The sequence below is a fragment of the Mesoplodon densirostris genome, chromosome 6 (assembly GCF_025265405.1).
Source record: "Mesoplodon densirostris isolate mMesDen1 chromosome 6, mMesDen1 primary haplotype, whole genome shotgun sequence".
Lineage (NCBI taxonomy): Eukaryota > Metazoa > Chordata > Mammalia > Artiodactyla > Ziphiidae > Mesoplodon > Mesoplodon densirostris.
In genome coordinates this window covers 69,922,685-69,949,678 of record NC_082666.1, presented here as the reverse complement: position 1 = coordinate 69,949,678, position 26,994 = coordinate 69,922,685, and the positions used below count along the sequence as shown (strand labels likewise).

The following is a 26,994-nucleotide window of genomic DNA, read 5'->3' as shown; positions in this document are numbered from 1 at the left end:
TAATAATATAAAATATTAATACTTAAACTTTAATAAATGAACAAATGGTAAAACTTGTTAACATCATCAGTAATGTGAAAATGTAATATAATCACACATATAAAATCTATAGCTGTTCAGCCTTCTTTTTGACACAGGAATATGCCTTGATTAAAAAGTATATTGTAAATTACTTCAGAAATATTGAATTTTGTGAAATATAATTTAGGCACTTTACTTTTTGATTCATGAAGTTTTTTATAATAAGAACTAAAGAAAAGTTTGTTTGTTTGTTTGTTTGTTGTGGTACGCGGGCCTCTCACTGTTGTGGCGTTTCCCGTTGCGGAGCACAGGCTCCGGACGCGGAGGCTCAGCGGCCATGGCTCACGGGCCTAGCCGTTCCGCGGCATGTGGGATCTTCCTGGACCGGGGCACGACCCCGTGTCCCCTGCATCGGCAGGCGGACTCAACCACTGCGCCACCAGGGAAGCCCTGAAGAAAAGTTTTGAGTAGTGGTTTGTATCTTTGTATCTGCATTTTATCAATATTTAAAATGTCATTATCATTTGCCTGGTGTGTACTATAGCTTTAGTTTCAAAGGCTAGTGACTTTTTTTTTTTTTCAATTGTGAATTTTAAAAGTGGGTAAATGTAAGAAGGATAGCTGGGAGAACTATTCTGTGTGAATATTGGAACTTTGGCCTGTTAGCAGACAGAAAACTTTTTCTTCTAAAAGTTGGATCACCCTACAGTGATTGCAGTGATCATTGTAAAGGGTGTGGATATGTCCTTGGGAGGGACGGGCTTGGTAGCACCTGTCACTTCCTCCTTCTTGGCATCTTCCTGTGACTGATGAGGAAACAGGAATGGAATATGCGTCTGGAGAGCATGTCTTGGGCTTTGGAGTCAGATCTGGGGTTGGGCTCCAGCTCTGTCATCGACCTTGCTCAAGTAAATTAATCCCTCTAAGTCTTGTTTCCTCATCAGTAAAATGGAGGTGTTAGTAGGAGAACTTTTATCACAGGATCTTAGCACAAGGCTTGGTGTCTTAAAAGTGCTCGATAAATGGTAGCTGTGATAAGCGATATAATCATGTTTATTGGTCAGATATTCTTTTCACTCAGACTTCAACACTTTAGTAACTATTAAAAGCAAGTCAGGCACACATACTTATGCCACTAAAAGAGGGGAGGGTCAATTTAGAGTTGTTGTTTGTCAGAAAACTATCCTGTGGACTTGAGCCTGAATCTTCATGGGAGATGACTGAGTGAAACAGCATGAAGAAGAGGAAATATATAAAGGAGGAGGAAAGGGCCACTTCACACACAGCCTCCGTTAGGGGAACGGAGTAGAGGGCAGTGGTGTTTCAGGACTGACCTACCTGAGCATGGCCTGGACCTGGAAGGGGATCTCCCCTCTGTGGCCCTGGGCTTGGTAAGACTGCCCTTGATGTCACAGGGTGGCGGGGGTGTGTGGTGGGAGTGGGCCGGTGGGAGGTGCCAGTGGCCAGGGACCTCTGCAGCTGCCTGTGTGAGACAGCACAGTGACAAAGGTAGGGGTAAGCGGGACAGCTGAGGACATTGATTTCTAAGTACATTATGGCAGCCCCAGGGCTCCCAAAAGATATTAGGGAGCCCTTGGGGGATGATCTGAGAAATAGGAGGTACACTTTAGTAGTGCTGGTAAACACTTCTGATAGACTAATGGACTGAGCATATCTTGAAATGAGAAGTGCAGAGACCAGTTCATAGAGCAAGTCTGAATCAGAGGAATGGATCCAGTACATTTTGAAAAATACAGCTTTACCTACTGACAGTTCAAAATGTCAATCTGATATTCCGTTAAAGATAGTATTTGTATTACCATCACCAGGATAACATCATTTTAGGTCTATGAGAAGACCACCCAAAGATGTACTTGGGGTTATTCTGTTTTCCTTGGCCTTCAAATTAGATCTTTTCCCCTCTTAGTTATAAACGACTCTGGTTTTAAATAAAACACAACCCTGTAAATATCTAATTAGTGTGTTCATAGTTCATTAGTGATTCATAGTTTCTTAGTGTTAGCAGAACTGTTTGCAATATTCCTTATATCTGAAACAAAAACACTGTCCTAAAGGTTAATTGAACAGTGAGTAATTTCAGCACACCAGTGTGTACTTGAGGGTATACAATGGTCAGCATCTTATTTGGTGGTTTTCAAAGGACACAAAAAAATGTGAGACACATTTATATCCTCAAAGAATTAAGAATTAGCTGCCTAACTGAGCAGTGGTGGCACAGAATAGAGTGCTTGACTATAAAGCAGACACACATTATAAAAGGTAGGTTAAAATGGATAATCTGTGTGAAAATTTCTGGGTGGTGGTAGGCATTCTCTCCCTCACAGAACTCAGTGCCTATCCAGACAGAAGTGATTTATGCACACCACACGGCAGCTAGCTATGGAAAGTAGTAGATGATAAATACTACATGAGAAATATAACGGAAGGGCTCTGGGAGGACAAAAAGGGGTAGGGTTGCCGAGATTTCCAGTGGTCAGGGAAAGCCTCAAGGAGGAGGTGGAATCTGGGCAAGGCTTGGGAAGATGGGATTTGAAGCAGAATGGAGGGGCTGTTTGTGGTGAGGAGTGAGGTCAAAAAACCCCTGTGAGGGATAGAATAATTCATAGTCCAAACTGTGGAGAGCGGACTGCTGCTATTTGTGGCTGTGGCTAAACTGTGTGTGTGTGTGTGGGGGGGCATCTTGAAAGCCAAGCAGTAAGGAATAAAGGTTTTTATCCTACGATAGTGATATGAGGTCTGTAGCTGCCCAAAGAGATAGACAGTTTAGTTACGGTAATGGTCTAGCTGGGGCAGATCAGGGTTGGAATTGAAGTTTTGCTGCAGGGAGGTGGATATGAGGTTTTGAGGGTGTAGAGTGGATAGGACTTGTGACTGGCAGTGGGGGCAGAGAGGATGACCAATTAAAGGGGTGACTCTGATAGTTCCAGTATGGGATGCTAAGGGAAAATGGAGTTCTGAACTGCAATGGGGAAGCTGGGGGAGATAACCAACTTAAAGGGGGAAATCACAAATTTGATCTTGTTTGTTGTGAGTCTTTTGAAGTGATAGGATACTTTCATAGAAAAGTCTAGGAGGTGGTCAGAGCCATAGAATTAGGACTCCCCTGACTGAGGTCACTAATTGTCTGTAATAAACCCCTATGCAAACGGACCTTCTAGCTTGCCTCTAGTTAGTCACCAGTTCCTGCTTCAGATAGATTTTAAACAAGTGAAGGAAGTGACATGAACTGATTGGCTACGTGGACTAGAGAGGGTAAGGCTGAAGACTAGCTAAGAGGCTGCTGTAATGATGTGTGTGACAGAATGGTGCCTGGACCAAGGCAGTTGTAGTTGAGATAGAGAAATGTAGACAGGTTCATGAGATTTCTCTTGTATAAGTAACAGGTGGAACACATAAAACTTGGGGATTGATTAGATAGAGGAGTACAACCACAGACAAATTCCATTTTTCTGGGCAGTTCGATGAGGAGCTCTGTAAAAGAAGCAGGTCTGTCGTGAAGATGCTGGAGGATTAAGCTTTGGACAAATTGTGTTTGAGGGCTGCTAAATGGATTTGTTCAGTTGCTGGCTGGTTTTTGAAGTGCAGAACTCAGAGGGACACACATGGGATGGAGATATGGTTCAGCAACATGTGGGTGATCTTGAAGGCTTGAGGGAAGGTGGTTCCCTTAGGGAAGAATGTGGAAGCACTAAAGCGTGGCGCCCTGGGGAACGTTAGGCAGCCAGAAGGTAGGTTTGGCAAGAGCAGAAGGTAGAAAAGCACTGGAAATGACTTAAATCATCAAACTCAAGAGAAGTGAGTGTTTAAGGAGCTAGTTGAAAATTCCAGAGAGGACAAGGTAGGTAAAGACTAAACAGTGTGTCAACCTTTGTCCAAGCAGTCATACTGAGTGTGATGGGAATAGGATCCAGATTGAGCTGGACTCCAGGGTGAATGGGATAAAATGAGGCAAGTACTGGAAGTGGTGTGTGTAAAGGGAAGAAAAGAAAGTAGATGGGTGGTAGCAGGATGAAGGGCCCAGAGAAGGTATTTTTTTGAGGCAGAAGAGATAAGCATGTCTAAATGCTGATGGGAAACGGTCAGATGGGTGGGCAGGTAGGCAGTATTTTTATGCTGTTATTTCCAAATAAATGCTGAGAATTGCTTAATGTTTCCATGAAGTCGTAGAATTTACTAGAAGACAGAAATTAATACAATAAAACCTTGTATGTTAGAGCAGCAGGATTTCAAACTTCTTAAAAGCATACCAGTGATTCAGGTTTTAAAGGGCTTTTATCCCCCCCTATGATTGCTCTCGTTCAGGGCATTCTGTTTCAGTTATATTCTGATAGTTGCTTATATTTATTTTTAAAATTGTTTAGATGAAAAATATTAACATTCTTATGAAGCTGGAACTTTTTTCTGGTTGACTTGTATTTATTACCATTTTTTTTCTTTTTATAAAGAAATTAGATGGTACTTTTCTTTGCTGGCTGCTACATTCATAGGAGCTAAGTTTTTAGGGCAGTTATATCAGGAACTTATTTTTGCCCCATGCCATTTAAGTGGAAATTAAGTGCCCCAGTCCTGCCCATCTACCTTGAGCACACTGTCCTTCACAGGGTAAGATCCAGGGGGGATGAAGAGAAGGCAAGGCAAAATGGGGAGACCATACTAAAAGTATAGAGTCCTGGGAGAAAGATTTGATTGAATTAGGTATTTGAACGGATTAGGAAGTTGAAACCGGTAGAGATGATCCTGAGTATGCCAGGCTGACCCTGTAATTAGGAAATGAGGTATTGGCTTATATAATTTCTTACCTGTTCTTCCAATTTCCCACTTTCATGATTTTTTCTTATTGCTGTATCCTTCCTCTCCTTCCACATCTTCCATCCTGGAGGGTGAGGAACATGATTTATCATTTTGAGAGCCACAAAAGTCAAGCACATAGTTTCTGAGCATCTGCTTTTCTGGTGCTTTGTTCTAGGAGAGACACTGGTCCTTGCCCCTAGGGAGGTTGAAAGGAGAGAGGGAGGCAGAAAGGTAAAAAAATTAAATTCTGAGTACCATGGTAGAAACCTGTCTTCTGTATGGTTGATAGAGCAAAAGGAGGAGTGTGGAGCTCTCCCTGGGGGTGACTCAAGCTGAGTGGAGAAAAAGGAGTGGAGGTTTTGTTGGCTGGACAGGGATGGTAAGGGTGTGTAAATCCCAGAAATAGGGGATGGAAAGTGGTGGAGGTATAAAGTAACAAAGGCACTGGAAGGGCATTCAAGTGGTTTGGTAAACCAAAGAGCAGGATTTGATTGGGACATTGGTCAGTAGGTGCAACTGAAGAGGTGTCAGGATTGCAGCAGGTCTGTGTGCCCTGCAAAAAAGTTCAGCTTCTATCCTTCAGGTAAGTCAGCCACTGAAGTCCCAGGGTTTTGTCATGATCAGATCTGTAGTTTGCCAAGATGACTTTGGCACACCATGGAGGGTAGTTTGGAAGGGTACAACAGAAGGTGGGCGCCCACCTGTAATGGTCAAACTGCATTGAGGGGACACACTCAGTGCCTTATAAGTCATGTGTCTAATTTAAAGAATTTTTGATACATGTGTAATGTATGGAAAAAATCTTTCTGATGATTAGCCTCCAGAGAATTTTTACTAGAACCCTTTTAAGAGATGTGTTTACTATGTGTTGGCTATGTGATTTTTGTCATAGAGTTGTGAAGATCAATTGAAAGACTATGTCAAGTGTATTTTTTATCCTTATATTTATATATACATTTATATTTACTTATGTTTTCTGTGAGCAGATGGTTGAATTTTGGGTTAATGAACTTTAACTTTGATACCATTTAAAAAAAAAAAGTGAACCTGGATATATACATATCTCCATGTCCAACCCTTACATGAGTGCATGCCTGTGTGTGTGTACATGTACATGTGTTAGCATGTATGTTATGCTTGTCTGGGGCATGCATGTGTATGTGTGTGTGTGTGTGTCCTTTTCTGGGTATATTTGGCAATGTAAACCAGGGATTAAAAATTGTTGAGAAGTGGCCAGTGTATAAATACACGTTCGGTGATTGTCATTTAGTTATGCTAAAATTTTATCTCCCCAATTCAGTTGGAATAATTTCATTAACAGTGCCTGAAGCAACAGGATATATGGTTGAATTTTCTTTTAGAGAATTGCCTAGTTACAACGGATCCAATTAAGTTCTGCATATGTTATCAGTGGCATTAAATGCAACCAAGTGTGGTGTTAAGTAAAATGAGAAAAGTTATTTTAGTAAAAAAGTAACTTGTACTTAATATATATTGAGCTAGTAAGCAGCAAATGTAGGTCTGAAGAGTAACATACTCTTATTTAAAACATGAAATGACCACTTAACTTGAGATTATTGTTTTAAAATTTGTTACTAAGTTCACAGTAAATAAAATCAAGTATGTAACTTTTGAAAACACCAGGAACTAGAAACGAGTAATACTTGAGGAAGAATTTCTGTTTTCCATGGGTGAACAATTCTTTCTTTCTTTCTTTCTTTCTTTTTTTTTTTTTTCTTTGGCTGTGCCACATGGCTTGCAGATCTTAGTTCCCCAACCAGGGATCCAACCCAGGCCCCGGCAGTGAGAGCACCGAGTCCTAACCACTGGACCACCAGGGAATTCCCAACAATTCTTTTTTATATAATCAAGATTTTAAAAGTCACATAATTGTGAAATAAATCAAAGCTGCCTTTTTTATGGCTGGTAAATTTTTATTTAAAATCTATTTGAAAAGTACAGTGTTCTTAGAAAGGTTTGGTGGAGATACAAATGTTACTATAATAATTTCATGTTCTATCCTGCTTGTCAGTAAAAAACATTTCAAAAGGTTTTTATTTTTAAAGAAAACTTTTTTTTTTTTGGACTTCCTTGGTGGTGCAGTGGTTAAGAGTCCGCCTGCCAATGCAGGGGACATGGGTTCGAGCCCTGGTCCGGGAAGATCCCACATGCTGCGGAGCAGCTAAGCCCGTGCGCCACAACTACTGAGCCTGCACTCTAGAGTCCGTGAGCCACAACTGCTGAAGCCCGTGCGCCTAGAGCCTGTGCTCTGCAACAAGACAAGCCACCACAATGGGAAGCCCGCACATTGCAACAAAGAGTAGCCCCCACTCGCCGCAACTAGAGAAAGCCCGCACGCAGCAACGAAGACCCAATGCAGACAAAAATAAATAAATTAAGAAAACCAAAAACTTAAAAAAAATTTTTTTTTGCTTAAAAACAAAGGCCAAACTAACCAACTGCAAAACAAAAAATATACAATCAAAAATAGCCCTGGATCGCTGGGGTGCTGTGAGTGTTACAAGGGAGGTTCTAAACTCCATGCTGTGGCCAGGTGCCCCTTGTCCAAGCAGTTTGCTGGCCTTGGGCCTTTGTTCCCTAATGTGTAAAATGTGGTTGGAATGGTGAGCTGGGACATTGAAATAGGTGATTTAAGTTTATTTTTCTTCTGTTTAGTGTCCAAGAGATACAGTTCTGTGTTTGGTTCTCTAATCTCTGCTTAGTTCATCTAAGTGGAGTTTGGGGTTGACCTTTTTTTAAAAATAAATTTATTTATTTTATATATTCTTTATTTTTGGCTGCATTGGGTCTTCGTTACTGCGTGTGGGCTTTCTCTAGTTGCGGCGAGCGGGGGCAACTCTTAGTTGTGGTGCACGGGCTTCTCACTGTGGTGGCTTCTCTTGTTGCAGAGCACAGGCTCTAGGCATGCAGGCTTCAGTAGTTGTGGCACGTGGGCTTAGTTGCTCCGTGGCATGTGGGATCTTCCCAGACCAGGGATTGAACCCATGTGCCCTGCACTGGCAGGCGGATTCTTAACCACTGAGTCACCAGGGAAGTCTCTGTGGTTGACTTTTTTTTTACATGACATTATTTAGGAATAGATGTCCTTAGGATACTAGCTAAACAATTATAAATCTAAAATTTTTATTTGTGTTTAAAATTTTAGGTATGCAATACCCCCAGAGCATGGAAAACGACTGGAAAGACTAGCTCAAGGTAAACTTGCTTTCTGTTTCTCATCTAGATAGGTTTTTTGTTTTTGAGGTATTGGATTGGCCAAAAAGTTACTTCGGTTTTTAAGTAAAAATAAAAGACACGTTTTTCGTTTTCACCAAGAATTTTATTGAACAACATATTTACTGTTTTGTTCCATTACCTTCTGCCATTTTTGGGTCAACTTCATAATTCCATCTTCCCAAAACTTTTTATCTTTTTGAGCAAAGAACTGTTCCAGGTGCCTTTTACAGTCTTCCCGGGAATTGAAATTTTTTTCATTAAGAGGGTTTTGTAAAGACTGAAATAAATAGATATCCAAAGGTGCAACGTCTGGTGAACACCATGGATGAATCAGAACTTCCCAGCCAAGCTGTAAGTTTTTGCCTGGTCATTAGAGAAACACACGGTCTTGCATTATCCTGATGGAAGATTATGCGTTTTCTGTTGACTAATTCCGGATGCTTTTCATCCAGTGCTGCTTTCAGTTGGTCTAATTGGGAGCAGTACTTGTTGGAATTAATGGTTTGGTTTTCCGGAAGAAGGTCATAATAGAGGACTCCCTTCCAATCCTACTGTATACACAACATCACCTTCTTTGGATGAAGACTGGCCTTTGGTGTGGTTGGTGGTGTTTCATTTTGCTTGCCCCACGATCTCTTCCATTCCACTTTATTGTACAGTATCCACTTTTCATCACTCATCGCAATTTGTTTTAAAAACAGAATGTTTTCCTTAGGTTTAAGTAGAGAATTGCATGCGGAAATACGGTCAAGAAGGTTTTTTTTGCTTAACTTATGTGGAACCCAAACATCAAAGCGATGAACATAACCAAGCTGGTGCAAATGATTTTCAATGCTTGATTTGGATATTTTGAGTACGTCGGTTATCTCCTGCGTGGTATTACGTTGATTGTTCTCAATTAATGTTTCTATTTGATCACTATCAACTTCAACAGTTCTGCCTGACCGTGGAGCATTGTCCAGCGAGAAATCTTCAGCACAAAACTTTGCAAACCACTTTTGACACGTTCAGTCAGTCACAGCACCTTCTCCATACACTGCACAAATCTTTTTTTTTTGCATTTCAGTTGTGTTTTTAGCTTTCTTGAAATAATAAAGCATAGTATGCTGAAAATTTTGCTTTTTTTCCATCTTCAATATTAAAATGGCTACACAAAAATTCACCAGTTTTGATAAGCTTTTTAAAAAAATGCACACCTGATATGACAGCTGTCACAATACAATCTAACAAAATTGTTTCGAATGAAGTTAAAGACAACTAAGTGCTACTAGAGCCATCTTACAGAAAAGACCTAATGAACTTTTTGGCCAAACCAATATTTTTACAGTGTAGAATATCACTGTGTTAATTTTATTCTTTTCAAGTTATTGGCATTTAAGTATTTCTCTCATTGAGTAATTTTAATTTTTTCACATTAATGTGTGCATATTTTTCCCTGTTGCATAATCTTCATGATTATTTTAGTTGGCTGCTTAGCTTTTCGTCAACTGATTGCACTTAACCTATTTTGGTTATTTCCAATTTTTTTTCTCTTTTGTATAGTGTACTTAACATCACTGTGCCAATAATATTTTTTCTTCCTTTAGTTGTACCCTTGGGTTAAATTCCAAGGAGTACTGATGCTGCATCTTGGGCTATAGGTGTTTTATGAGTACTTTTCATGTTGCCATATCATTTCACCAAAGGGTTGTGTTAAATCTCTTTTTGACCCCCTCATTTTTATTTGACCCCCTGGGCCTGAGAGTGCCTGAAGTATGAAGGTGAATGTCCCCAGCGAACTGGATGAACATGATATTGTATGCCTTCTTAGACTGTTAAAATTAAACATACCTTACTGGAACTTGAATTTTTATTTTTTAAGGCTTTGTCCATCTTCTTTTACTTCTAGTTTTGTTAAGATGTACTTGACATATAGCACGTTATAAGTTTAAGCTGTTCAGCATAATGAGTTGACTTAATACATCATGAAGTGATTACCACAATAAGTTTAGTGAACATGCATCATCTCATATACATACAAAAATAAAGAAATGGAAAAAAATTTTTTTCCTTATGATGAAAACTCTTAGGATTTACTCTTTTAACAGCTTTTGTATATAACATTCAGCAGTGTTAATTGTATTTATCATGTTATATATTGAATTTCTAGTACTTATTTATCTTATAATTGGAAGTTTGTACCTTTTGACTACCTTCATGCAGTTGCACCTCCCTCAACCCTGTCCATCTTCTTAAGGGCCAGGTTGAGTCATTCTTCTGGGAACTCTATCAATTGCTTTCACTCTGTGACCACTTGTATCTACAGAGAGCACCTTCTACTTTTCTCCCCTGCCTTAAAGATACGCCAGGCAACTTTGTTCTCATCTGCTCCCACAAGGGAGGAGAATCATCTTCACCCCGTTACCCTCTTTTTCTGTTTTGCTAACCACCCTAACCAAGGACGACGTAGACTGGTAGTGACTTATTTCCAGGGGAAAGTGGAGTTCCACTGAGGGACAACTGAAGATAAGACAGAATGTCTCATTCAGAATGCCTTTATTCAGAATTGAATCCTCAGGGAGCATTGTCTTTTCAGTCAGGTGCTGATCTAAGTTTCATTGGTATGTTGGGCTTGCCTTCTAGTAGAAAAGGAATTTTGTTCCTGCATTATGTATGCTTTCATTTAATAATGAAATGGGGACACTGAGAAACCCCGTCCTTTGACTTGACAGTTCTGAACAGAAATTGTTAATGATATCTAAAAGTTGCGTTCCTCCAAATTAGAGTTGGAGTATCACGTTTGTAAGAATACATATTATTATAATTTTGACAGGCTAGTAACTATAAAGACAGTGTTTTTATAACGTAATACATTATAGTAATAATAGCAATGTAATTGTAATCTTGAACTTTGTTAGGGACTATTTTCATGAATATTAAGGTGGATGAACCCTGGTTCTGGATAATAGATTAGAGCACAGCTTAGAAAATGATTACCATAATCCTTAAATACCCTGGCAATGAACTTTGTGCTAAATCTATATGTTGTGAACTATCCTTGTCCCTGTGATAATTATTCTACCATGTTCTGTTCACCTCATTGCCAGAGAACTTTTAAAATGGAGCCAGTGTAAATTTTATGGTATAGACTCACATGCTAAAGTTTTTGCTATAAACTGTCTGTAAACACTTTGACGTAAACTGTCTGAAAATGACATTCCAGGAATTTGCTTAATCAGTAAGAGATTAATAAACTTGAAGGTTGAGCGAGAACTTTAAACTCAATTGCATGTTTTTTGAAAACTTTTTGCAGCATTATTTTGAGAAATGATTCAGGGAAAAGACCCTATAGGACAGTGGAGGATTTCTATCTGCTGACCAGATGCCAGCCAAATTAATTGAGTTCTGCTAAGTAATTAAAATGATAAAATAATGCAGTAAATGAGATGGAGCATTATGGGTTGTCTAGGTCAAGGCAGCACTTGATACATAAAATGAAAAGCAACCTCGGATAATTTCCATTATCTTGTCTGAACATCATAATTATCACACTTGCCTTTTATGCATGAATGCTTTCATCTTTGGTTTCTATTGAAATCTTGATTGACTGTGGCACCTACAAATATTTTATCTGAAAGACGTTATGCCTGCATCTAAATAAAGCCAGGAGTTTGATTTTGCCCTTCAGCTGCTTTCTCATCTATACAGGTTTTTTTCCAATATTATGTAGACATAATGTAATAAAAAATCTCAAGTGAATTGTTGCAATTTTTATACTTGTTATGTTCGTCTATAATGCCGTTGCATTCTTTCTAATTTTTGTCTTGATACAATTGAATGGAAAGTATAAAGGAGAATAGAGATATAATATTAAATCATAAATGATAGTCTTGAAGATTTTCAGTTTTAAGAATGTCTAAATCTCATCAATTTTAGAAATAAGACAATATCTTTGTGGTTCTATTAAGTTAAGCAAGATGTGGATTAAAGTAAATTGGGAGCAGCTAAATTTTTTTTGTGAGTGACTGTATTCCATTGGTCTCTCATTGTTAATAAAGTGCTAATATTTAAAAAAAATTGAAGATGCTTTACTTTGGTCAAAATTTTGATTACTGGGAAAAGAATATGTGAGTTAGGAGTTTGTGCAGCAGATTTTGGAAGTGTGAATGATCAGCAGGAATTTTGTTTTAAGTGACAGTATGGTAGAGTTGAATACACTGGTTCTTTTGGAGGCTTATATTTACCTGTAGCAAGTGTTTTCGTTTTAACTTCTTAAAAAAGCGACAGTAGGGCCTCCCTGGTGGCGCAGTGGTTGAGAGTCTGCATGCCGATGCAGGGGATACGGGTTCGTGCCCCGGTCTGGGAGGATCCCACATGCCGCGGAGCGGCTGGGCCCGCGAGCCATGGCCGCGGAGCCTGTGTGTCCGGAGCCTGTGCTCCGCAACGGGAGAGGCCACAGCAGTGAGAGGCCCGCGTACAGCAAAAAAAAAAAAAAAAAAAAAAAAGCGACAGTAAAAAGGAATGGATGAAGCATTGTTATGAAGGATTAATTTAGTTCAAATTTTTTTAAGCAGTTAATTTTGGTGTGTGTGTGTATGTATGTTTTTAAGTGACTAGTCATCTTGAGTTTAAACCTGTGGAACAGAGTCTTAGCCTGATTTGCAGGGATCCCTATTCCAGGAGGTGGACAAAGGGTCTGTGGGTGGGATATAGGCAGTCTGTGGACTCTCTGAAATTATATTCAAAATTGGGCATATATGTGGATTTCTGGGACGCTATCATCAAATCCATTAAGAGGGTTTGGTCCAAAAGAGATTATGAACCACTGCTATCAAGAGACTAGAAGATTAGCATTAAATAACAAGTCATTTTAATTTTATAAACATTCTAAATTGACCTGTTCTCATACCTCTGACTTGGAATTAGGAAATATACTTTTATCAGCTCTCAAAATGATAAATACATAATTCCCTTAAGCATTCATTTACATGATGGCCTGAAAATATTATATTAAAATGCTTGGTTTTGAAAGGCTAATAAATAAAATACCCTTGATTATGAATAATCAATTTTAGGGGGCCCCTAAGCCCTAAAAAATGAAAAAGTCCAGCAATATATCCTCTGCCTTCATGCCTAACTCATGCTTTAGGCATGGAGATCAATGTGTGGTGTGTCAGGGTATGTTTATTTTCATCTTACTATCAGTTGTTACATTAAGAATGGTGAAACAATCCCTAAATTTAACTTCCTCATATTTTGATGTCAAATATCACACTGTGTTTAATTTTGAATATTTTATATCCAACCATGTTCCTAGTAGGATTTTAAACATTGAACAGTAATACATAACATACACCAAGTTAGAGTAATTAGAATGTGTGGTGAAAGACAGTTCTGAGAAGTGACAGGTAGGGAATGGGGAGGAATATTCAGGAGGGGAATGCCAGCTAGCAGGGAAAGATTACTATGGAAGGAAATTAAGAGTTCTTTGATTCTCTGGGGGGTGTGGAGGGGGGAAGCTGAGGCAGGAAAATCCTGTTTAGCTTGACTCACCTGTTTGTGCCAAAGTGCTTGGCCTGAGGCATCCTGGGTGACTTACGCATGTGTGGTCCATATGTTGTGTTAGGGTGGGAAAAAACTGGAGCTGAAACAAAGCGGTCTCAGGAATGCAGTAAAACACCATGTGTAATGGTCTATATACCTGTGAAATTAGGTGGAAATTTTAACTCTAAGTGTTCTGCCAACCAGTTTGAAGTGGAAAAAACTTTCCCATTACTCACTGCACTGTGTTCAAGAGTTAAAAATAAGGCAGTTGTTTAGGAGAACCACCATCCTTCTCGATACCACGGTCAGTATGAATTTCTCCTGGCGCTCCTCCTAGAGAGCTCCATGGAGCTTTTTCTCTCCAGTAGAGATGTTGATGGATTACAGGACCCGTGGAGCAGAGTGAAGCCTGCAATGTGATAACTTTCTACCCAATTATTAATTGCTCAGCGAATGGTAGGAAGAACAGAGAGGTCAACTACAGCTTAAACCTCTAATGTTGACCTCAACTAGGAATGTGGGTAAAAATACCAGGTTTCTTCCCACATAATGTAGCTCATTAGTTCTTTTCATTAAGATGCATGTTAAGAAATTTCATATGTGAATCAAATACATCTTTCTAAAAGTATTTCCCACAGAAGCATTCCTTCCATATTCTTTTCCTACGTCCTTTTCCTTACCATTCGTTTATATGGCTACTCTATTTTTTAAGCCTCATATCAGTCATATGAATATTGCAAAAACCATTACAGGCCTACCTCATTTTATTGTGCTTCACTTTACTTTGAGTTGCAGATAATGCACTTTTTTTTTTTTTGCAGATTGAATGTGTGTGGTAACCCTGTGTTGAGCAGGTCTGTTGGTTCCATTTTTCCAACAGCATTTGCTCACTTCTTGTCTCTGTGTGACATTTTGATAGTTCTCACATTTCAAACTTTTTCATTATTATGTTTGTTTTGTGATTGGTGAGTTGCGAAAAGATTACAACTCACGAAAGTGTTAGATGATGGTTAGCATTCTAGCAATAAAGTATTTAAAAATTAAGGTATGTACATTTTTGAGGCATAATTCTATTGCACATTTAATAGACTATAGTATAGTATAAACATAATTACATTTGCACTGGGAAACCAAAAAAATTCTTGTGACTTGCTTTACAGTAATATTTGTTTTATTGTGGTGGTCTGGAACAGGCGGAACCTGCAGTATCTCTGAGGTACGCTTGTATAAAACTCTATCAAAGCATACTTGGGTAAATTTCAATTATATTCAAATTAAATTGTATTAAATCTATTGCTAGTGTGGACATACACTCTGCATGTCTGATTTCTCCATCTTTCTCCTCTGCTTCCCTCTCTTTTTTCCTTTCTTTCCTAAGCAATTAATAACTAACGTCAGCTTCTCCAAACTAGTGTTTGTATACCCATAGAAAATGTTACTAAACTTTGATTTTTAAATTTTTTTCCAAGGCTAAAACTTTGTTGGTTTAATAGTAGCAGCATGTATTTGTCATATGAGACTGGGATTTAAAAATAATTAGTTAGTAATAGTTAATATATTAGAAACTGTAAACCAGTTGACAGTTGGCAAAACTTCTTATTTGAAGGAAAGAGCACACTATTTTTAGAGTATATCTGCTCTATTTCTAAAACAATTTAAAAACATTTAATATTTTTTTAGGTCAGATTAATTGAGGTAAAATGCACTTACAGTAAAAGCCACCCCCTTTAATCATACAGTTTTGTGAGGTTTTTTTTTTTTGTAGTACGCAGGCCTCCCACTGTTGTGGCCTCTCCCGTTGTGGAGCACAGGCTCTGGACGCACAGGCTCAGCGGCCATGGCTCACGGGCCCAGCCGCTCCACAGCATCTTCCCGGACCGGGGCACGAACCCGTGTCCCCTGCATCGGCAGGCGGACTCTCAACCACTGCGCCACCAGGGAAGCCCTGACAGTTTTGTGAGTTTTGACAAATATATACAGTGGTGTAACTACCACCACTATCAAGATATAGAACATTTCTAGTACCCCCAAAAGTTCTCTTGTGCTTTTTGCAATTAATTCTTCCCACCAGCAACCACTGGCAGCCACTAATCTGATTTCTATCTCTAGAATGCCATAAAAGTGGAATTATGCAATGTGTAGACTTTTCTGTCTTGTTTCTTTCACTTAGAATAGTGCTTCTCACATCTGATCACTTTTACGTTGAATACAGGGCATCCTTGGATGTGTATAGCACCTGCTTCTTGAGAGGGCTTGTGTGATTCTGTACATCCTCATGCTGTAAAACTCCTAGCAGAACTTTGGCAGTCTTAGCAAATGTTATTGTGGGATGCTTTTAGGGTTTCAGGGCTCTATTGGGATTGCTGGAGTACATGTTCCTTATCATGGTGGAAATGGAAGATTTGTTGAACTAACATGATAACTAGAGTCAACATGGTGGAAATGAGTAACAGGGATAATAATAATGGCCACTATTCATTGAATGTTACTATGTGTCTAGTAGACTAAGTTTTATTATTTTTTTAAATTCACAAAATGTAAAATAAACCATTAACTGTTTTGAAGTGTACAATACAATGGCATTTTAGTATGTTCATATTGTGCAACCATCACCTCTATCTAGTTCCAAGGGATTTTTATCACCCTAAAAGGAAGCCCTTTATTTATTTATTTATTTATTTATTTATTTATTTACTTATGGCTGCGTTGGGTGTTCGTTGCTGCACGTGGGCTTTCTCTAGTTGCGGTGAGCAGGGGCTACTCTTCATTGCGGTGTGCGGGCTTCTCATTGCAGTGGCTTCTCTTGTTGCGGAGCACGGACTCTAGGTACGCAGGCTTCAGTAGTTGTGGCTCGTGGGCTCCAGAGTGCAGGCTCAGCAGTTGTGGCTCACAGACTTATTTGCTCCGAGGCATGTGGGATCTTCCTGGACCAGGGACTGAACCTGTGTGCCCTGCATTGGCAGGCGAATTCTTAACCGCTGTGCCACCAGGGAATTCCCACCCTGTATTTTTTAATTGGTCATGCTATATTCCCTCCCACCCCTCCTCAGCCCCTGGCAATTAGTCTGCTTTCTGTCTAGGTATTTACATATTATGGATATTTCATATACATGGAATCATATAATATGTGATTTTTGTGTCTGCCTTTTATGTAGTGTTCTTCTATGTTATAACTTCATAGAAGTACCTCATATTTTTTTTATAGCTGACTAATAGTTCTTTGTAAGGATATACCATATTTTGCTCTTCCATTTATCAGTTGATGGACATTAGGTTGTTTCCACTTTTTGATAATGGCTAAGTTTTTTGTGCATTATCTCACTGGATTCCCGTTAAGGATCCACCCAGTGAGGATAACCACTGTGGAAAACGGTATGAAGGTTCCTCAAAGTATTAAAAGTAGAACTGACATATGATCCAGCAGTTCTACTTCTAGATCTATATTTGAGGGAAATGAAATCACTGTCCTAAAGATATATCTGCACCCCTGATATTACAGCATTATTTATAGTAGCTAAGACATGGAAACAACCTATGTGTCCATCGACAGGTGAATGAATAAAGCAAAGTGTTATATTCAGGCATAAGGAAGAAGGAAATCCTGCCATTTCTTTTAACATGGATGAATCTTGGGGTCATTATGCTAAGTTAAATAGTCAGATACAGAAAGACAAATACCGTATGATGTTACTTATGTGTGGAATCTAAAACACCAAACTTATAGGTACAGGGAACAGTTCGGTGGTTGCCAGAGGCAGGGGGTGGGGAAAATGGGTGAAGGGGGTCTAAAGGTACAAACTTCCAGTTATAAGATGAGTAAGTTCTGGGGGATGTACTGTACTGTATGGTGACTATAATGAACAATACTGTATTGAAAGTTGCTAAAAGAGTAGATCTTAAAGCTTCTCATCACACAAAAAATTATAACTATTTTTAGGTGATGAGTGTGAATTAAACTTAACGTGGTAATCATTTCACAATATATACATATATCAAATCATTATACTGTATATATTATATGATGTTATATGTCAATTGTATCTTGATGCTGGGAAAAAAAAAAGACCCCACTGAGGAAGGTAAAACTAGCATCCTGATTATATGAATGGGGAAATTGAGGAGCTGAGAGATTATGGGACCAGACAAGGCTATATGAGTTGTTGGACTTGTGCTCAGAATCCGTGTCTCTGTAGGGATTCTTAACTGTTATTCTCTTTTATTTTGCTAACCATGTGGACAAGATGAGAGTGACTTCAAATAGTTCAAACAGTTACGTTTTTTCATCTAAAACTTAGGTCTGCTATTTAATAGCAATGAGAAGGTGTATGTTGTGAGCATAATGAGAGAGGAAATTTGGTGTTCAAGTAAGCGTGTGTGTTAGGTGTCTGTAAGAGGAGATTGGGCAAGATTTACACAAAATCCCATAACATAGTTTGCATCTCACAGTAGGCTGCCTCTCAAATGCTTCCACCAAAATATCTCTACAGGGTAGGAGAGTGAAACCCTACCACTCCACAACACTCATGCAGATTTTGCATCTTGCTCCCTTAATACGTTTGTTTGTATGCAAATATAAACCACGTAATTTAGCATGACATAAGTAGATGCTCAGAAAGATGTGCCAGGTTTATTCTGTGTGTTCTTCTACACCTGGCATGTTACCTGATGGCCATGGGGTATGTGAGGTGTGGTAGTGAGTTGCTAGCTGCTATGTCCACTACTAGATACTTGAGGGGTCAGTGTAGAACTGTTTCTTTATTGGAACTTCCTGGTTTTCAAGATTATGAAAGAGTGGATTCTCCAATTATGTGACTGGTAAATTGGAAAGTCTTACAGAATGTTGCAATAGTAACGTTCAAATGTGGTAAGTTTAAGAGCAGACTTCTTCCAAATAAATTCTTTCCAAATTGAAAACTTAGAAAAAAAGCACATTAAGAAAGTAAATATTAGAATAGAAAAAAAAGGTTGTGAAAGACATATTTTAAAGAACTTAACTTGCAAAAATTTTAACACATACCTTGTTTTCTCTTTATTTGGTGACTTTCAAAAAACTCTGATTATCTTAAGTTGAATTTTTAGTTAAATTTTATCTTTTCTATCTGATCTATTTTTGTTATATTTCATACATGTGATTCCAAATTTGTTTTTTTTCACTTGTTATGAAAGCTGCTAACATTCCTTTAGCCAGCATAGTTCTGAGTTTTAAAAGATATTATCATTTTGTATCAAACAGTATTCTGGTTTTATTGGCTTCTTTATATATTGAATAAAATATTTTTAAGAAATGGTGGAGTGAGGGTGAGTGTGAACCATGTACTTCTGCAGGTATTTTAAGGTAAAATTCATTTTGAGACATATATTATGTCATAATTTGTGGTTTATGAGGTGTTTTCTAGGGCGATGTGAAATATAATTCTGATAACCTATTGAAAATATAAATTCTGAACCAATATGAAGTTCTTAACATATGGCAAATTGCCTTCCTTTAGTAGTTTTCCAGTTTAACTAACGACCAGTCATCACATTGTTCAGGTCCTGATTACAAATCCGTATCAAAAGAAAATTAAGTAGACTCCTCTTTCTTCATTGATTTTAATTTAAAACTTAATTCATGCAGTGCTGCACGGAGTTACAGATTTGAAAAGTATGATAGATCTATTTAAATTGTATTGCTAAAACTTTTCCGTGGGTTATGTGTTTGGGGACTGCCCTGCTGTGCTTTACTCAATGTGGCATAGACTCAGGACATCTTATTGTATAGATATGGCTGTTGCATTATATGGTACTTTCTCACCATTCACTAAGGTCTGCATTCTTTCAAAGGTTATTTTCTATTTATGTATTATGAATATTAACCATAAACGGAGGGCTGCATTAAATGACCAGATAGGGCACAATTATTCCTTTTATTCCCATTGGTATTGTAGCGAATGATAGTATTTCTGATGTTTCTGTTAGATGTACTTTTTAAATATTTCTGTCTGTTCATCTTAAAAATCCAGGTGTAGATGCTTAAGTAGAATCTACTACTCTTTGCAGGTGGTTCTTTATACCCTAATGGCTTTTTTTTTAGATGTTTCATTTGTTTCCTTCTGATGATCTGTGGCCTCACATACTCCATGGTGGCATCAATAAAGGCTTGTTTACTTTAAAACTATTCCTGTAAAACCTTGCTGTTCTATGAGGTTAAAATGGTTCATGATTAGGTAATGAGTGCTGGTAATTCTTTCATCAAACTGATCATATTCTTGAGCTATTTATACATAGTGAGCCACAGAGTTAGGTAAGTAGCATTTCCGGTGGCCTTCATTTTGGTAGTGGAGGAGTTAAACAGCATCTGTGCTTCTTCCCACTTTACCAAGCTACATCACACATGCTTTCCTGGTGAGTTCTGTGTTCCTTCTGGGTCCTCTCTCTGATTCTCCTCTGTCTCTTCCATGTTTCTCTTGTCTTTCTCTTCTTGCTTTCCGGTTCTCAGTGTGGTGGTTTTTCCCTCTGAGTGAGGAAGGTAAAGAACAGGGTATCAGGCACATTCATTTTCCTCTAGCTTACATAACTGAGTTAATGAGAGTCTGCCTCAGACAGACTGCAGGATTGAAGGCAGAGATGGAGAGAAACAGCTGTGTTTCAGTGCATAATATACTGTTGAATGAAAGAGTTGCTGCATGTTTAGCTTCTTCATTTAAAGGAGTCCTCAAAACAGTATGTACTGTTCCCATACAGGCTGGTGAGACAGGTTTCCAAGCTTTTGACTGGCCCTGGCTGGGAATTACTTCAGGAAACTAGAAGCAGTTAAACTATTTAAAATCGATCAGAAAGAAACAAGGGTGGGAAACTGCTGTGTCTACTGTATGCCGGGCACTGGGACAAGTGCTTCTAGAATGATTGCTTCTAGGAGTCTAAAATGAGAGATTCCTCTGTTAAAATGCAGATTTTCCTCTTCTACCTTCCCTTAATATTTTGTCCATTTATCAGTTAATAGGTAGATTGAGTTCAAATCTGTTACAAATTGGAATTTGTAGGTTTAGTCATTTTTATCATGCAAACAACTCTTGGCAGATCTTTTTTTTTTTGTAAAAAAGGTCAACCCTTGGTGATATAAATATGTATCATTTAATTTTTAAGAATTCCGAGTCTGGTTTTTAGTACCAGGGTTTTTGATGGTGGACTTGGTCTATATTTACGTAAAGCTGTCATTCTATAAGAGTACTAGAACATAAGCTTAAAAAAAGATTTGAAATTTTATCTTAATTGACACATTACTGCTTATAATTACTGTTTCCATTTAGGTTTTTTCCCAAGCAGTTCTCAAGGGTGTGATGCATTTCTTCGACACAAGATGACACTGATATCTCCCTCAGTATTGAAGAAATATGGTATTCCCTTTGACAAGGTATATTAGTGTTACTCTTTAACAAATTCATTTAATGTGTATAGTATTCGTATTTAAGACAAATTTAACATAAACTAATATATCTTTGACTTCAGGTAGGATTTTTAGGATGTGGGGAGAAAAATTCAGATTCGTGTTTTATTTAGGTAACAGTTATTTACCTAAATATTAATTTGAAGTTTCTTTTATTTCAAGATGCATTTACTAGAGATTTCATGCAGTTCTAGTTCACTTACAACAATACTGAAAGTAAAATGTAGCACATTTGAGAGAATAAGATATATAGCTCTTCTCCATTGAAGTCTCTTATATGAGCAACAAAATTTATGTGTATGTGATCTATTTTTCTTTTTTTTAAAGAAATCAGAGCAATTTTTAGTAGCAGTTTGGTTGGTTAGAATCAGTGATTATGGTGCCAGTATGTTATTTCTAAACACATTCAGACATAATACAATTGAGATTTCATTATGGATAAAATTGCCCGATGATTTAATAATCAGATGTTGCTTCTTTGGAGTATTTCTGAAGATTAAGTTCTGTAAGACTCTGTACATGCTAGATCCCTCTTTCTTTGTGTCCGTGGGTAGTAATTGGGTCAGAATTATTACCGAGCATGAGCATTTTTATGTGAAGAAGCTGAAATGAAAAAAGCTTTGGACCAGATAAATAAAAGGTCTCTCTCAGTTGGAGGAGGATTAAGTCCTTAGCTACTTCAGAAACATTAAAAAATAGTTCCACTGTCTTTTTCATTTTTTATTTGACTGTCTTCCCATAATCCTTGCTGTTTTCCACCTTAGAAGCTTTTCAGTTGTGACTAAATCTTTCCCTCTTCTTAATCTCAGGCCCTTAAAGTCCTGTCTTCCACCTCCCTCCCCCACCACCCCCAGCCCAGGCTTTGTTCAAAGTAGAATTTTTGCAAGGACCAAGAAACATTCTCCAACTTGAGGTGGTTCTGCTCTCTCGCAAACAGGCTGTGCAGGAGTCATGCACGAGACATACTTGTCTTATGTGACGAGGATGCTCTCAACACTGGTTTAGTCACATACTTTTACCCATGACAAAAAGTGTGCCTTGAAGATGTGCACTATGGAGAAGGTCCACAAGTGTGGGTGGGCTGCAGCACTGCTGCAGGTACAGAGGTCAGAGGCTGCGCCCCCCCAGAGGGGCCATTCCTTCTGGGGGGCCTTGTCTTACTTGCAGATGCCTCTGGGCATCAGGCTTTCCAGTCTCAGACATATCGTCACTGCACGTTCTTTCAGGTGGTTGGCATAAGCCTGATTAAGCACTTTTATTTAAGTTGGAATATTAGAAGGCAGAGGAGAAAGAGTAGACTGGAGTCCTCCAAGACAGGAAAACCTCTGCGGGTTTAGGGCTGGTGATAGAAATTGATCAAGCTGTTCTTTGGAGAGGGGTTGTATGAAGTAGCAGGACTGTGGGATTGGCTCATTTGCCCAGGATGGAGGCCTTTGGAGTTTGTAGCTTCTTTCTCAAATTTGGGGAGAAGGAGGCAGGTGCCTCACACCCCTTTCTGGGCCGAGGCTCTTCAAGTGCTATTTGGTAGATCACTAGATGCACCAGGCTCTTATCTGGTCTTTTGAGGATGGGACATTTCGTGGCTTTTGTGGGAAGTGGAAGGGTGAGTGCTCGTCCACAGATGGTGAGACACCAGCAATTTAGAGGGCTGATTGGAAGTTGCAGTTTTTCATATGAAATACTGCCACTTCCCCTTCCACCTTGATGAAGGGTGTGTGATGATTGTGTGTTCCTCAAGGAGCTTATTCTCTGATCATGATAATGTAACTTGGGACAGAGTAGCACAGAATTCAGAATTATACTTCCCAAGTTCATTTCTGATTCCGTCACTTGGGTAAATTACATAATTTTTCTGAGCCTCAGTCTCTTCATCTGGAAAATGGGGATAATAATAGTACTGCTTAATAGGGCTATTATGAGAATGAAAAGAGATGATCTATATGAGGGGCTTTGCACAGTACAGGTTATATATAATAATAACACAATCTTCCTCCTCAGTTTAACCTTCTCTCTTTAGGCAATCATTTTGCAGTTGGACTAACATTTTTTTCTTCTTCTTTCAGTGAATTTGTACATATTCATACATATATATGAAAAAGTATGTTAAACAAATAACTACTGTCTGCTTTTTGATTACGTACACTACCCTTTCTGACATTTTTTGCTGTATGGAATTATGATGCTTGGTTAGTCTTATAATAAAAGGGACTTGTTCTTGTCTACCCCTATATCTTTTTTTTTTTTAAATATCAGTTTGTTACATAGAGGCAGTAGATTTGCCTTATATTTTGGCTAACTGGGATTGACCTGTTTCTAGAAATTATATAGAGGCATAACATTTAGGGTCCAATTTAATGGGAACAGGTACTTTTTCAACATGGCAAGAACAGGGTTTTCTAGGGAGAGTAGAGGAGGATTGTAGGTGGAATTCAGTGGAGCAGTGAAGCTAGTTTCCTTATCCCACTGACAACAGACTTACCCTCTTCCTCCACCTTATAGGGCTAGAAACTGTTGAGCAGAGTGAGTTTTGTTTTATCACATGGTACAAGGAAGTGCCTAGTTTCCAAGCACAATTATAATTAATGAGATTCAGTGAGACCGGGAAAGGAGAGAATCAGGCTTTGTTCTCACGTGGCTCTGAATGATGGAACTGGAACCATGTTGAACACTGATAAGCCATTCTCTGCCTGCCAGGTGGCAGCTGGGTTGCTACTCATTGCAATAGAACACCTGCTGGGGTGTCACAGGGGAGGGGGTGATGAGCTAAATTTCAGAATTGTTGGGAAAGAAAATACTTCCACACACAACATTTTAGCATTCCTAAAATGGTAACTGAATTGCAGTGTGTGCACCTGTATTTATGCAGTGTGTCTCCTGTATGTTTCCACACAAGTGCATACTCACATATTCATTTATCAGCATTTTAGGACTGAAATGAACCAAGGTAACTGAATGAATCAGTGAGTTATATATATTTGATAGTCTAGCATTGAGTAGACAAGTTAAAAAAAAAACACTGAAAAATTTAGCTTCACTGTATTTCTATAGCTCATGGTGTGTTTTGTATGCTTTGGTGATTATAAAAAAAACAAATTTCTGTAATCTGAAAATTAGGAATGGACTGAATACATTTTTCATCTTTGCTTTTAGGCTGCTGGCTTATTTACCCAAGCTAGTTTAATTATATTCAAAAATGCACTCACTCACTCATACATACTTATATATTATACATATATTTGAATAACTATTTGGTAGAAATTTTACTATTAAATGGAATGAAGTTAATTGAATGTTTTGTAAGTATTATGAAAGGATAATTTGGTGAATACTATCAACTCTTTAGCAACAAGAATTCATAATATTCAGCGTGTGTTATCAAAGTTTTTATAGCTCTAACTTGAAAAATGTCAGTTATGATAGTCCTGTTATATAATTCCAGTAATGTGAATTTTTGAAGTATTAAAATATACATATTGAATGCTAATAAGAACAAATTTATTTGAATAACATAAAACAAAGACATCTTCAAATAGAATATAATTTCTTTGATTATGGACTGAATGATTGAACTACATTGCCAGAAGGTCACACCCTGTTTAGAAAATTCTTTTAAAAGTCTCCTGAAAAACTATTAAAGGATTAAATAAAGGATCTGGGGGGACTTCTTTTATAGCTCGGACATCATATTTTTTCTTTTTTTTAAATAGGAAATATATTTTAACTGTATTTGCAATTTGAGAAGTCTTATAATTGGGAAATATTGTATGTTTTCTACCCTGCAGATCACCCAGGAGGCTGGCGAATTTATGATCACTTTCCCATATGGCTACCATGCTGGTTTTAATCACGGTTTCAACTGTGCAGAATCTACAAATTTTGCTACTGTCAGATGGATTGACTATGGGAAGGTTGCTAAATTGGTAAGTTATGCCTCAAATGCTTAAATGTGTATTCTGATTATTATAGTGGGAAAGCTAAGAGCACATGCAGTATTTATTTTTTTCCTCAATGATGTTGTATGCTTGTCACCATAGTAATTTATTCCAGACAGATATATTTATTTTACATAGGCTATATTAATATTTGTAGCAATGTTTTCCTGTTTTGAGATTAATGTGGAGCAATTTACTTTGAGAGGTAATTTTATGCAATCAGTGCTTTCTTTCTTAAGGCCACCAGTTTTTTCGTGAGATTTTCTGGTGGCTCCCTGTGACTCCATATTAGGTAGATGTGGCTCCTTCCATGTTAGAGTTCAGTCCATGGCTTAGAAAACAACTATTTACAGAGGAAAGTGGTAAAATTGTTAACAAGAGGTTAAGGGAGGATGGTAAGAAGAAATAATTAAAACTGCCTTTAGCGCAGAAATGAATTTTTTGAAAGTAATAGTATAGAATGTATTTTAACAAGTAATATATCTTAATGTTAAATTTGGTATAAAAACTTGCATCTCCTGCTCAGTATATTTAATTTAGTTCACAAGCTGTGTATTTTCATTCACAAGCAACTTGTGTTAAATTTCATTAGTTGCCCCCCTGCAGCGTTAAATAGAGGACATCTTCAAAGTGATGGTAGCTTCTATTAGGTTGCTTCCTTTCCTGTGAAGGCAGATGTACAGGCTGGCAGAGGGCAGTTTCTTAATGAAACTGTTTTACTACAGAGTATGTAAAATTGACATATATTTGGTGGAAAATGGCACATACAGCCTATGTAGCCTTATCTTGGCCACTGCATGGTCCAGGCAAATATTATTCATTCTACATTGATAAAACTTTCACGTGGAACCATTGAGTGAACTTGGATAGAAATATATTCAGGGAAGACAACTCTAGGTTTATTTTACACAGGTATTTAGAAAATTGCATAATATATTAAAATAAAAATATAACAACTCAGAAAGCATTTGAATGAATTCGTGACATAAAAGAAATCTTCTGCTATTAGAAGACTTTCTCTGTTCTAAGTAATTTTTATTTATGAGGGGTAATTTAGAAAGGAGCAGAACTGAACTACTTCTTTCCCTTACGCATCCTTCATAATACAGTAAACCTATTAAAAAAACAAAGCCCGGTGTACGTACCTTGGTCAGCTACTGCTGTGCTTTTGCAGAAAAGTAATGCTTGTATCTGCATTGAAACAGTGTCATAGCCCTGAGGTTATAACAAGGTATGTTATTTTATGGTTTGCATCTTTAATCATTGACATAATAAGTCAGCTATCCCAGCTGTCAGTCACCAGAAAAATTAGTTGGTTCTTGTCTACTACAACTTTCAGTTCTAATTCTGAGTATTAGCTTCTTCCCAAGACTAAAATGTCCTGAGTGCATTTCCACCTTTCCGGGTGGTCAGAGTGGGAGTGGAGTGTGACCAAGTAATAGAGGTCAGGAGTGGTCCTCTCTGAGGTCTCTCTCAGCTGATGGAGCCCAGACCTGTGGGGCTGTTAGGAAGCAGAGCCCCATGGTGGAAGAGGCAGGGATTTGAGGCCCAGCTCGTCTTCTTGCTAGCCAGAGAGCATCAGGAAAGTCATTTCTCCTTTTTGTTTCTTCCTTTAGATTAAAAACCCCTCTCTACCTCATAGATTTGTTGGGAGGAAAAAAACTTAGGTATGTGGATATCCACTCATGCTGTGTTGATTTATATCATTCAATTTAGTCAGGGGATATGACTGTCTTGGTTCTGGTTTTTTTTTACTGGGTACAAAATGTTCAATGGCTATAATGCAGTTTTCGCCAGTTAATTTAAAATTGTAATTACATGTGTTGGAGATGTTTCTAGGTGTTGTCTTCACTCTTTCCTTACTTTTGGTGAGGTGGTGCTATTCTGAGAATGTATTAATTTTCTTTTGCAGCTGTAACAAATTACCATAAAATTAGTGGTTTCAAACAATACTCTTGTACTGTTTCCTAGTCCTGTAGGTTATACATTTGACATTGATCTAACCAGTAAAAGTCAAGGTGCTTGCAGGGCTGCATTCCTTAC

The 26,994-nt window shown here is 38.1% G+C and overlaps 1 protein-coding gene across 4 annotated transcripts in view; it reads left to right on the top strand.

Annotated features, from left to right (window-relative positions):
- Positions 1-26,994, top strand: part of KDM4C (lysine demethylase 4C) — a 397,059-nt gene that overhangs the window by 87,565 nt on the left and 282,500 nt on the right. For all 4 annotated transcript variants that reach the window (XM_060102149.1, XM_060102151.1, XM_060102148.1 and 1 more), the window contains exons 6-8: positions 8,000-8,049; positions 20,883-20,986; positions 24,802-24,939. In XM_060102149.1, coding sequence (XP_059958132.1) covers positions 8,000-8,049; positions 20,883-20,986; positions 24,802-24,939 — 292 coding nt within the window. The remainder of the gene's footprint in view (positions 1-7,999; positions 8,050-20,882; positions 20,987-24,801; positions 24,940-26,994) is intronic.